This window comes from Falco peregrinus, chromosome 5 (genome assembly GCF_023634155.1).
Source record: "Falco peregrinus isolate bFalPer1 chromosome 5, bFalPer1.pri, whole genome shotgun sequence".
Classification (NCBI taxonomy): Eukaryota; Metazoa; Chordata; class Aves; order Falconiformes; family Falconidae; genus Falco; species Falco peregrinus.
In genome coordinates, this window is record NC_073725.1 from 51,591,124 (window position 1) to 51,603,806 (window position 12,683).

Here is a 12,683-nt window from a genome sequence, read left to right on the forward strand (position 1 = left end):
AGCAAACCATAGGCTCTACTCCTTTTACAACCAACGCGGCTTTTGATTCTCCTGAGAACTTCCTCTGGAGGCAAACGCCTTTCCAAGCGCCCCCCCGAAGGGCGATCCTCCCCAGAAAGGCCGATGTTTTGGGGTTGCACACCCACCGGCCCCACGACGTCTCCCTGCCGAGAGCCGAACCCGCGCAGGCGGCTCCCGGCGCAGCCCCGCTCCCCAGCGCGGCCGCCGCAGCGCGGGGCGGGCCGCGGGCGGGGCGGGCGGAGCCTCCCGCCGCCACCAATGCGGGCGGGGGCCGCGGCGCCTGCGCCGCTCCCGCTGTGCGGCCCGTCCCGTGGCAGAGGCGCTGAGCCATGTGGAGCCGCTACCGGGCGGCGGGCGGGCTGCTGGGCCGTGGCCGGTGAGGACCGGGTGGGGGTGAGCTTCGCGGAACGGGCTGGGGGGCCCCGCCAGGTCTCCCTTCCCTGCCCCGCCCGGCCCCTCTGCTGGCGCTCCGCGGGGGGGAAGGCCGGCCTGCCGCGGCCCCGGTCCCCGCCGCGGGCCTGGGCGGGCTCCGCGCTGCAGCCGGCCCCTTGGCGCTCTGCCGAAGGCCGGGGACCGGCGTGCCGTGCCCCCGGCGGCGCTGGGGGCCCGCTCCCGGGGGCAGCTTCGCGCAGGGGCCGGCGGTTGCGTGCCCCCCGGCCGCCTCCCGCCTCCCTCCCTCCGCGGCGGGGTGAGGGACGCGGTTGCGGCGCGGCGGGTGCGAGCGCGTTGGTGCTGAAGCGCCGTGTTCTCTCAGGTCTCTGAATCAGAAGTTGCGGAGGTGGAAGAGCGTTCCCGCTAACGAACGGGCCCTGCAGTACCGGGCAGGCGAGCACATCCACGGGTTCACTGTAAAGCAGGTAAGCGGCGCCCTTCGCCTGCGTTTCGCCTGTGTCCGTACCGAGAAATTGTCCCAGGAGTCCGCACACCACGTACTTGCATAGGCGCTTTGGGTGGCCAGTTAAAAATTGATGCAGTAGGTGCTTGCGGTTATCTCTGCAACCAGAATCCTTTAGGTAACGTTAACGCATGTTCCTGTAGGGAGCTCAGCCTCCTAGAACAGATCACACTCCCCCGGCGTCTCTGTGTCTCTGCAGATGCTGAATATTTGGTTTGGTCTTCTAAAAGTCCTGGCAGACAACTGAACTTCACTCTGTGCTGTTTCATGAAATACATTCAAGTAATATTTAATCTCCTAAGCTGCTTTTAATGCCTTTGTTAAGAGCTTACGTTTCTTTTCACTTTTTTAAAGAAAAAAGCAGAAGCAGAGAGTAAAGGTAACTTGCAAAAAGTGATTGCTAGTGAAAGAGAGTGGCGAAAGTGGGTTTCTTGATTATTATTTTTTTCTGTCTGCCCTAAACATTGCCATTTGAATATATACCTTTTCTTTGTATTTCTAATCAAATTGTTTGGGTTTTAATATCTGTACCAGAAGAATATAGTTGTATTCTTGCATTGTAGTGTATTGGTTATTTTCCATTTGCATACATTTTTTTTGATTTTTTCACCCCACAAATCATAGGAACAAAGAATTAATTTAATACTATAGATGCATATTATATACAGGATCAACAAACTGATCATTGCAATACCATCCATGATTTTAGTTGACTTAGTTGCAGTAACTCTGTAATACAACTGTTTTATTCCAATGCAGGTGACAGCTGTTCCTGAGCTGTTCCTGACTGCGGTGAAGCTTAGTCATGACAGTACAGGAGCCAGGTATTTACATGTGGCTCGGGAGGACTCCAATAATCTATTCAGGTAAAACATTAATGTATGTATAGCACGTTCCATCTCAGCATCATATTGTGGTTTCTAAACTGTAATCCAGCTTCATAACTGCATTTTTTTCTGTGATAACAAAGAGGACAGTACTTGGTTTGTGGGACTGCCTCAGAGATTTTCAGGTTGGAACAGATGTGATGAGGTCTGTTGTTCTGTCTGGTGCTCCAGACAGGGTCAGCACTTAATGCAGGTGGAGTTCCTTAGACATTTATCCAGGTGGGCCTTAATCTCTGTCTTTGGAAGTTTTCATGCAACCTTCTGGGCAGCTTGTTCCTAGTGTCCATTTGGTGGGATGTCTTTTTCTTTAATATCCAGTTGAACCCCTCCTTGCTTCAGTTTATGAACAGTGCCTCTTGTCCTTCCATCATGCATATCTATGCAAAGAATCTGCCTTCATCATAACCTCCTTGTAGGTATTAGAAGGCACCTATTGAGTCCCCTCATGCCTTTCCTTCTCCAGGCAAAATTAACCCATTTTCCTCAGCCTCTTTTTGTGGAGCATGGCTCCAGCCATCTTTATGGCTCTCCATTAAACTGTTCCAAATTTATTATCTTCTCTTCTGTATTGGTGAGCTGAAAAGTGCACTTCCTGATAAACTGCCTTATAGTTGCAAGATGTAAACCAGTTTTTTTCTGTAACCTTCCATGAACTTGGTGGGGTTTATTGACATTTTTAACCTTATAGATAACTAAACACATTATTTTTTTTTTATGTGCTGAAAGCTTCTGTACCATCTCCAGAATTACAAGTGCAGAGGTTGTACACCCTCTGAAAGGGGTGGCTGAGCACTCAGGCGTTTTAAGAACTCAGTAACTCTGCATTGTGCTGTTTGTCCTGTTGGTTACTAGACAGTGATAATGTTCCCATGAATCGCAGCTGCAGATAGGAGGTGGGTGGACTTATCACAAACAACTGTGTTCCTGTCTGTGCTCTCTGTCTTCCAGTATACAATTCCGAACCACTCCAATGGACAGCACTGGGGTCCCACATATTCTCGAGCACACTGTGTTATGTGGTTCTCAAAAGTACCCTTGCAGAGATCCATTCTTTAAAATGTTAAACAGGTCGCTGTCCACCTTTATGAATGCATTCACAGGTGAGCCCAAAGTACATAATACTGCTTAAAATGCATGAGGTTTTACTGCAGTAGAGCTGTTTGTCAGCCCTCCTTAATTTCCCTTTAGAGAGCCATTGTTATTAAGTGTGAATAATGTGAGATATTAAAAAAACTAACAAGGCAACAAAATAAATCCTGTTTATTTGGCAGTTACAAAGTCCCAGTAGAGTTGGATCTTTGTAGTATACAATACATTTAATTATTTGTATATATACATGGCAAAAGCAAAGTTTTCATGGTAAAATAATTTCAGTGTTAAACTTCTGTGTATTTCTCAGCAGAAATATATTTCATTTAGTAAGTTTCTTCTTTTCCAGTTATTTATATGGATGAGAAATTAAAAATGAATGAAGGCAAATTGCATCTTAGAGTTTCTGAAATTATAGTCTTTTTATGTTTATTTATATGCAGCTAGTGATTACACACTCTATCCATTTTCAACACAAAATTCCAAGGATTTTCAGAATCTCCTGTCAGTGTACTTGGATGCTGCTTTCTTTCCATGTTTGCGGCAACTAGATTTCTGGTAAGATGTGGACAGCTTGAAATGTGCGCAAACCTTAAGTGAAATAAAAATACCCCCCCACCCCCCCAAAAAAAAAAACAAACCAAACCCCAAAACAAACCCAAACCCTTGACATTCCCAACACTTCCTGTTATTAATTTTTTCAGGCAAGAAGGTTGGAGGTTAGAACACGAGAAGCCAGCTGATCCTCAGACACCTCTAGTCTTCAAAGGAATTGTGTTTAATGAAATGAAAGGGGCATTTGTAAGTTTTGTGAATGTTTGGTTTAAGATCTTATACATGGGGAAGTGGCTTAAGTTTCAGATTATCAATGGCACCAGAGTTTTCCATTCCTCTGTTGTGGAATTTAAGCCCTCGATAAGGCAGCAATCTGTTACATGGTTAGTCTTAAAGTTAGCCCTTCAAAAGTTTGTTACATAGAAGAAAGCACCTTGTTAATGGATTTTATTGTAGAATTTTCTTTTAAATTGACATAACATAGTTTTATTATAGTATGTGGGATGTGTACAGTATGTGACAAAAGCTTATGTGAGGAGGAGTGAGCTCTGAGGTCTTATTATTGAACACTTTTTATTTTTAAACTGTTTTGATGACTTTTACTGAAATGTGGTGTTTTCCTCTTAAGACAGATAATGAGAGGGTATATGCACAGCACCTACAGAATAAAATCCTTCCTGATCACACTTACGGTGTAGTATCTGGTGGAGATCCATTATGTATTCCTGATCTTACATGGGAGCAGCTTAAACAGTTCCATGCCACACATTATCATCCAAGCAATTCCAGGTATCTGAAATTGATGACTAACTTTCTAGGTTAAATAGTGTATTAGCACCCTTTTTATATTTTTTGAGGGGAAAACCAGCAGTACAGTGTTGCCATTCACAAGGCCAGCAACTTAGATAACCTCTGCCCTGCAGCAGCTAGGACATCGTTGAAGCAAGGAATTTGCTCTAGGAAGGGTAATGAAAGGCGAATTGGAGGCAGGAAAGAGAAGTGGCTGATTTTTCTAGAGTGCATCTGCCTGCTTGATTATGAGGCTTTGTTTTGGGGATTTTATGTTTACAGATATTTTACCTTGAACTCATGTTCAATTTCCCCCAAACCACATACTAATAACTATTTGGCAATAACGTTAGGGAGTTATGATACGAGTAGCATAGATGAGTCTAGGGGTTCCTGTCCTCCTTGAAGTCAACAGATTAGCAATTAATTTGTGACTTTTTTTTAACTTATTCATCTGCTCCTGAATCACACATTGCTGTATCAAGTTCTAAATAATGGATACTCATTTAGATCAGATACTAATTCTGTTGGTACTAATAAGGTATTTAAGCTAAAAGTCAATTTGAAGGTGGTATGGAGGGAAATCCATAGTATCATTGTTTCTTTTGTACCAGTTTTATGGTTCATCTGATTAATTCACTTAGGGAACATCAGTTTGCGTCATGATAGTGAATTTACCATCCGTTGTTTTTCCAGTCATCCCAAGTATTCTTCTGCACCTGTGTTTAGATTTTAATTGGGAAATACGATTTACCGGAGACATACCCTATGCTCATATTTAATCCAGCGGAAGTCAGCAGCGTTTCTTGTATATACAGGAATGTACTTGGTAGACCGACCCACAGAACCCAGCCATGTTTTACAGATCAGTTAAGACAAATGGATCATCATATTTTATACATTATCTGTGACGAGTGTAAGAATTTTGCCTTCTGAAACTTTAGAGCACTGGGATTCTGGCTTCAATTACTAATATTTTTTTCTTGGAACATTGTATGTTACTGCAACTAAACAAATTCTAGCTTTTTGTGACCTCTGAAGCATAAAACAGAAGCTGTAAAATTCCACGTTTTTCCAGAGTTCTATGTATATGGCAAACTGGTGGGTCTTTAACCTAGGGGCCTTACAAAGCACATTCTATTCTAGATATAACTGAATTACTGGAAACACATGAAATTCAGAATATAATAAAAGCTGTTACTGTAAATTTCTGACAATCTGATGCTTAATCCCAATCTTTCATTTGAAATACAGATTTTTCACTTACGGTAATTTTCCACTGGAGCAACATTTGAAGCAAATACATGAGGAAGCATTGATAAAATTTGAAAGAATTGAACCAAATACTGACATCCCGAAACAGAAACTCTGGGAAAAGCCTGTAAGTTAAAAAAACCCAGAACACACACACCCCCCACCCCCCCAAAAAAAATACTTAAAATGAAACAAACAGAAAGAAACAGTGCACATCCAGTCTTGGAATTGCAAAAACTGAATGACTGGGTAATATTTTAGCCTAGCTTGCTGGAGTTCCTTTTTTTTATTTAGAAGTGTGTTTGTGCGTTTACTCATGAATATTGAACTTACTCATGAGTATCTGTAAAATCACTTGAAATCTTTGAAAGGAAGATACTATGAAGATGCAGGAGTCATTTTTTAGTTGTGACTTTTGCTCAAGTTCAGTCTGTATCAAATCTGTTATACTTTACAGAGAGAACACAGTGTAACATGTGGCTTAGACTCATTTGCTGCCGATCCTTCCAAACAGACGACTGTCAGTGTCAGCTACTTGTTGACAGAGTAAGTATATCAAAATTAAATTCTGAATTAAAGGCTTATTTTAGAACTTTAAGCAAGATGCAGGCATATTGCGTGTCCACCAGTCCCTCTTTATAAATGTCATCTTTAAGGCGATTAATACCATGGGAAAGCTAGACAAACTGTGCTTTAGTAAAGGAAAGTTTAATTACTAAGCAGAATTTTTGCTGTCTTTTTCTGTAGCAGCTAGATGTAAGAAAAACCAGCTATTATCTTACAGAACTGTTCAGTGGGTTAGACTTCTGGGAACACTGGCTTCCTGTGTTTCAATTCCCTGCCATGTGCAAGCTTTTCCTGTGTCCTACTCCTAATTTTGTCAACCCTTGCAGCTCAATTTAACTTGCTTTACTGCTAGTTATAACAAGTGAAAGATGCAGAACTCTCCTAGTTCCCTGTTTGGTGCAGTGTTCCTAACTGACAGTCCTTTCACCTTTGCTCCTTCTACAGTGTTTTGTAGAAGTAATTCTCAGCGATGCTGGGTGTCACATATTTCTGGCTTGATGGTTTTTAAGAACTATTAATTTTTGTTCAGTATTACAGATACTTTTGAAACCTTCACACTAAGCCTGTTGTCTTCACTGTTGGTTGATGGGCCGAATTCTCCTTTTTACAAGGCTTTAATTGAGTCTGGTGTTGGTACAGATTTTTCTCCTGATGTTGGGTAAGTGTTGCAGTTTACATTTCATCAATGTAAGCAATATTAAAAAAGTTACAAATTACTATTAAGATGGGTGAAGTCATCTCTCATACAGGCAACTTATGCCAGAATAATCTTACTTTAATCTTAAAACATTTTTAAAGAGTTTCTACTGATGAACTGTAAAGCATTCTTCAGTGTAATTTTTGGCTTGTCAAAATAATGTCAGAAGCTATGTTAGTTCAAACAAAGTTGTACTGTTTAAAGCTTATGAACAAGAAAAATGGGTAGATAAAAACATGGTATGGCATCAGTGTCCTAATTTACTTGAGGTTTTCGTCTTGGCCGTTTAGTATTACTCAGGAGAGTTTGCTAGCCCTTCTCTGTACTCTGTCTTTGCTTTTTTCTGTCAATTCTGTGATTTAGTAGTAGGTGGCTTTGGCACAAATGTACTTTTGCACAGTTAGGTGCCATTAATTTGCCATCATCTTGGTACAAAAGGGTATTTCTGCCAACACCTACTTTTTCAAGCTGTAGCTCTTGCAGCCAGTCTTCTGAGCTCATTTTGCACTGCAGACTAAGGGTGGGTGGATTGTCTTCACCTAACTGCAGGCTCAGCTGCTCATCATAGTTTGCCTTTCTTGTCAGCAGAAAGAAAAAATGCTTTCAGGGCATGATTCATCTGACTGATTTTTAGACTTGAGGATGACAAAAATCATGCTGTTGTCTGCACTGACTGTGTCAGATGTTTGAGTGGGAAACCTTAATACACTCAACTATGGCTTTAATGTCTTTATCTGCCTAGCTTGAACTGTTTCTAGGTGAAGTCATGGGCTTCCTGCAAATCCTGTGTCATGTAGACAACTTAATATTACAGAGCACGGCAGTAGAAACCTGTCTTTAGACACTGAAGTGGTGATTCAATTTGGTAATTGAACCAAATTTACCTTAGTGACTCTGCTGATGAATTAATTTAGAAAAAGAGGTTTGAATCCAGAGATCAGTATTCCAGAATTCAACACTTGAGTCTGCTATTTAATTCCTTCTATGATTTTTAGTATGAAATAATGGATGTTTAGAGTTGATGAGCACCAGTTGTTTTTTGTTTGTTGGCTTTGTTTTGAACTGCTAAGTGTTCCGTATTTCTGCACGTGTCAATTTGTCTCTCTAAAGATGAGTTCTTGTGATTAACTCTGCCTGATCACGTGGACAACATTACCTTTAAGTACCATTGAAGCTAATTGCAACAAACATAGAACGTTTCACCTTCACCACTTACTTTACAAATACTGCTTTAAAAGTGCAAACTTAAAAGTACCATTCCACTCACCTGCTTAAGTAGAATGTATGTGTTTGGCATTACAGGTGGCTAAAATGTTCACCTTAAAAAAAAAAAAAAAAAAAAAAAAAAAGAGAGAGAGAGAATTCTTTACCTGAAAGTACTTACAGGTGAATGAGAAGATGAATAGAAGAGACTAGCTTTTCTTCTCTAACTGTTGTTCTTTCTCTAATATTATATGCCATATGTTTTCTTAACAGTGGCTACTAATACTGAAAGTGAACAAAAAAATGCTTTTAAGTTCCATTTCTTGCCTCTTTGGTAATTATTCTTTTTTTCTGTCTAGCTTTTAAAATCCCGTGTGTGTGTGTGTGTGTGGAAGTGACAGGTGTTTTTTCCCCTTCTTCTGCCTTTCCTGGCAGTTTTGATGCTGAAATTCTAGTACTTGTCACTGAGTTGACTATGTTTTATTCTAGGTTTAATGGCTCAACAAGAGAAGCTTATTTCAGTGTGGGTCTGCAGGGTATTGCTGAAGGAGATATTGATACTGTGAAACAGATAATTGCTAGAACAATTGATGAAGTTATTGAGTGAGTAATACTAAATTTTTGAGAATACTGTTAGTTCTTTCATACAGTCTTCTACAATTAGATATTAGTAATATAATAATATATAGGCATATAATAATACAAGCATATATAATAACATGCCCTAAAAATTTAGTTTTATAAAAATAAATGCGCTAAAGAAGTAGTAATATTGTTCAGTACTCTTAAAACTTGTCTGCTGCTTCCTTTATTGTAGTTTATTCATCAGTGTAACCTTCAGGAGTTTAATGCTATTAGTAGAGTTTCACTAAATGACACAGCATGGTAAGATTATTTCATCTCAGTTTTAATTCAGTGTGGAAGACATTGTGTTTTAATGCTTCCTTTATAAATGTTTTAATTCATTTTCATAACTTCACTTAAATTGATTAGTGTTAATAGATATGATTTCCTTCTCTCATCACCCCTTCCCAAAGGAAAGGATTTGAGGAAGATAGGATTGAAGCTCTACTTCACAAAATTGAAATCCAGCTGAAGCATCAGTCTACGAGTTTTGGACTTGCCCTGACATCTGTAAGTCTGTATGTGTGCCCATGTGTGGTGTTTTTTTAGGAATGGATAAGAAAGCCATGTCTGCGTCTTTACGAAACATGGGGTCATTTTGTAGGCATTTGATATTTCATGTACATCTTTCTTCCTTCTTTTTGGTAGCCTTCAAACTGTTGCTGAGCTCCACACTGTATGACTTAATTAGGCAGTAAGCCTGTTGTCTTTGACTGAATGGTAGCTTTGATTGCAGTAGCACTGATTACTTCTGCAAGAGACATGCCATGCTGGCTCTTGGGACTGTATATTTTGGCTAGATGCCTATGTATTTTTAAAAGGACTATATTTTTCTATGGAATTTACTACTGGTGGTACTGCTGTAATTTAATTTCAAGATCTGTAAGTGAAGATTGTGCATAATTAAATTCTTGGCCTCAAATTTTGATACAAAAGCTGTATCGAAATTTTGATACGGAACTATTACAGAAAATGCATTCCACAGCAGAATGTAGTGTCTTTGAGAAATTGGCCAGTCACCATAAATTCAGGAACAAGTTAGCTGCAGTATTTACAATCAGTTTGGAAACTGGGGCCTCCTGCTGCCACTGATTCTCTGGTGTCCTCTGTGGTTTTTTCTTCTTTGCAGTTGATCAGCAGCTCTTGTGCTTTCTTCTCTCAAGTGTCGTATCTTCTTCAGCATGGACAAGAGTTAAATCCTTTGGCATGCAAGGTTAGGTAAAGAAGCAGGGTCCTGGCTTAACATGAGACTTGTAAATGGGAGAGCACAACCAAGAGCTGTTTCAAATCGAATTGCCATACAGTGAAACAGACAAATTGTGGAAATTTAATTGCCTGTCATGTTTCATAGTAGGATCTGACAAAACAGGACTGACTTTGATAGCCAAAACTTTCTAGCATTCTTCAGATTGTGTGAGTAACTCTGTGATGAAACAGTTGTGCATATACTTTATCTTTCAACATTTTTTAAGTCTTGAGGTTGATTCAGCTGTTAGGACTTAATTCTAGAACAGAAAACTCTTAAACAATTCTTCCTTTTAAAGACAAGTCCTGCAGCATTTGCTGTTAATGCTCCCATAGAGAAGGGTTATATTTCAGTTCATTTCCCTGAGTTCATGTTTTAGAAGTTGACCTTGAAAAGGGCCTGAAAGGGGCCTAGTTATAATTAAAGTAATTGTAGAACCATAGAATGGTTTGGATTGGAAGGGACCTTTAAAGATCATCCAGTTCCAACCCTTCGTCACCCAGCTTGTGCTGATTACTGGTGATTGCCCCAGGCCGGGTGCAGGACTTCACACTTGGCCTTGTTGAACTTCATGAGGTTCATGTGGGTTTATTCCTCAAGCCTGTCAGGGTCCCTCTGAATGCCATCCCTTCCCTCAGGTGTATCTACTGCATTGCTCAGCTTGTTGTCAACTGCAAACTTGCCAAGCATGGACTCAATTCCACAGTTTATGTCATTAATAAACATACGGAACAGTATCGTTCCTAATAGAGACACCTGAGGGACAGACACCACTTATTACAGATGACCATTTGGATGTTCAGCCACTGAATTTAACTGTTTGCATGTGGCCATCCAGCCAGTTGCTTATCCATCAAACAGTCCATCCGTCAATCCCATATCTGTCCAATTTAGGATGTTGTGTGGGACTCTGTCAAAGGTCTTACAGGAGTCAAGATAGATGACATCAGTTTCTCTTCCTTTACTCAACAATGCAGTCAGTCCATTGTGGAATGCTACCAGAATAGTGAGGTACAATTTGCCTTTTGTGAAGCCATGTTGGTTCTCGCAGATGACAACCTGTGGAACTTTAGATGTCATGTGGTAAGGATTCTCTAACTTCCATGCTGTGTTCCAGTGCTGTGCTAGCTTTACAATTAGAAGGACTTTCCTGTGTGATGCATTTATTTAAAACGCAGTACAATAGGTGAACCATTGACTGCAGAGTGGAGCTTAAAGAGTTTTACTAAATGGGGTAACATCTAGCTGGTGGCCAGTCACAAGTGGTGTTCCCCAGGGCTCAAATTTTGGGCCAGTTCTCTTCAATGTTTTTGTCGATGACCTGGATACAGGAGTTGAGTGCACACTTAAGTATATTTCCTGATGATACTAAATTAGGAGGAGCTGTCAATTCCCTTGAAGTAAAGAGAGATCTTGATTGACTGGAGTGCTGGGCAATCACAAACTGTATGAAATTCAGTAAGGACAAATGTGGATATACCAGGGATGGTATAATCCTGGATGTACATATAGACTGGAGGATGAGGCTGGAGTGCAGCCCTGCAGGAAGGGCCTGGAAACATTCAGGGTCAGGTTGGATGGGGCTCTGAGCAACCTGATCTAGTTAAAGTTGACCCTGCTCTTTGCAGGGACGTTGGACTAGGTGACCTTTTAAAGGTCCCTTCCAACCCATACTACTCTATGATTCTACGATTAGAGGGATCTGGGGGTTTTCATTGGTGGTAAGTTCTGTATGAGTCACATAAAGCTAAAAAAGGCCGACCGTGCCCTGGGGTGCATCAAGGACAGTATAGCTAACTGGTCAAAAGCAGTGACTGTCCCACTGTGCTCAGCATAGGTGCAGCCTCACCTTGAGTACTGTGTGCAGTTTTAGGCTCCATAATATAAGGACATGAAAATATTAGAACATGTCCAAAGGAGGACAGCAAAGATGCTGAAAGGACTGGAGGGCTTGTCTTGTGAGGAGCTGCTGAGGATACTAGGTTTGTTCAGTTTAGAAGAGAGGAGATGGAGGAGTGACCTCACTGCTGTCTACAACTCCCTCATGATGGAGAGCAGAGCAGGAGGTACTGGTCTCTTCTGTCTGGTGTCCAGTAATAGGACATGAGGAAATGGCTTCAAGCTGCATCAGGGAAGTACAGATACGATATTAGGAAAAAGTTCTTAATGGAGGCGGTGGTCAAGCGCTGGAACAAGCTCCCCAAATGTACTGGTTTTGGATGGGATAGGGTTAAATCTTTTCACAGTAGCTAGTATGGGGCTGTGTTTTGTATTTGTGGTGAAAACAGTGCTGATAACACAGGGATGTTTTAGTTACTGCTGAGCAGGGCTTACACGGCATCATGGCCTTTTTTGCCTGTTACCCCTCCCTACCAGTGAGGAGGCTGGGGGTGGTGGTACAAGGAGTTGCGGGGGTACACAGCCAGGACAGCTGACCCCACCTGACCAAAGGGGTGTTCCATACCATATGGCATCATGCTCACCGTATAAAGTTGGGGAAGAAGAAGGAAGGGCGGGGGATGTTTGGGGTGATGGCATTTGTCTTCCCAAGTCACCGTTACGCATGAAGGAGCCCGGCTGTCCTGGGGATGGCTGAGCACCTGCCTGCCCATGGGAAGCAGTGAACGAATTCCTTGTTTTGCTTTTCTTGTGCACAGCTTTTTTCTTACCTATTAAACTGTCTTTTATCTCAGCCCATGAGTGTTCTCACTTTTGCCAGTTCTCCCTCCCATCCTGCTGTGAGGGGAGCGAGCAAGTGGCTGTGGGGGGTGAGCTGCTGGCTGGGGTTAAACCATGACACCAAGGGGAAGTGGTCATGGCCCCAAGCCTGTTAGTGTTCAAGAAGCATTTGGATGA

At 41.7% G+C, this 12,683-nt stretch overlaps 1 protein-coding gene across 2 annotated transcripts in view; it reads left to right on the forward strand.

The window, feature by feature from the left end:
- The first annotated feature begins 266 nt into the window (after positions 1-266).
- Positions 267-12,683, forward strand: part of PITRM1 (pitrilysin metallopeptidase 1) — a 28,696-nt gene continuing 16,279 nt past the window's right edge. Inside the window, exons 1-12 of one of the 2 annotated variants that reach the window (XM_055806994.1) lie at positions 267-397; positions 776-878; positions 1,676-1,782; positions 2,752-2,903; positions 3,336-3,450; positions 3,597-3,693; positions 4,076-4,236; positions 5,491-5,617; positions 5,948-6,036; positions 6,587-6,715; positions 8,447-8,560; positions 8,995-9,091. In XM_055806994.1, the coding sequence (XP_055662969.1) occupies positions 351-397; positions 776-878; positions 1,676-1,782; positions 2,752-2,903; positions 3,336-3,450; positions 3,597-3,693; positions 4,076-4,236; positions 5,491-5,617; positions 5,948-6,036; positions 6,587-6,715; positions 8,447-8,560; positions 8,995-9,091 (1,338 nt within the window). In that variant the 5' untranslated portion in view covers positions 267-350. Of the gene's footprint in view, positions 415-775; positions 879-1,675; positions 1,783-2,751; positions 2,904-3,335; positions 3,451-3,596; positions 3,694-4,075; positions 4,237-5,490; positions 5,618-5,947; positions 6,037-6,586; positions 6,716-8,446; positions 8,561-8,994; positions 9,092-12,683 lie in introns of both variants that reach the window. The other variant, XM_055806995.1, reaches the window with a different exon arrangement.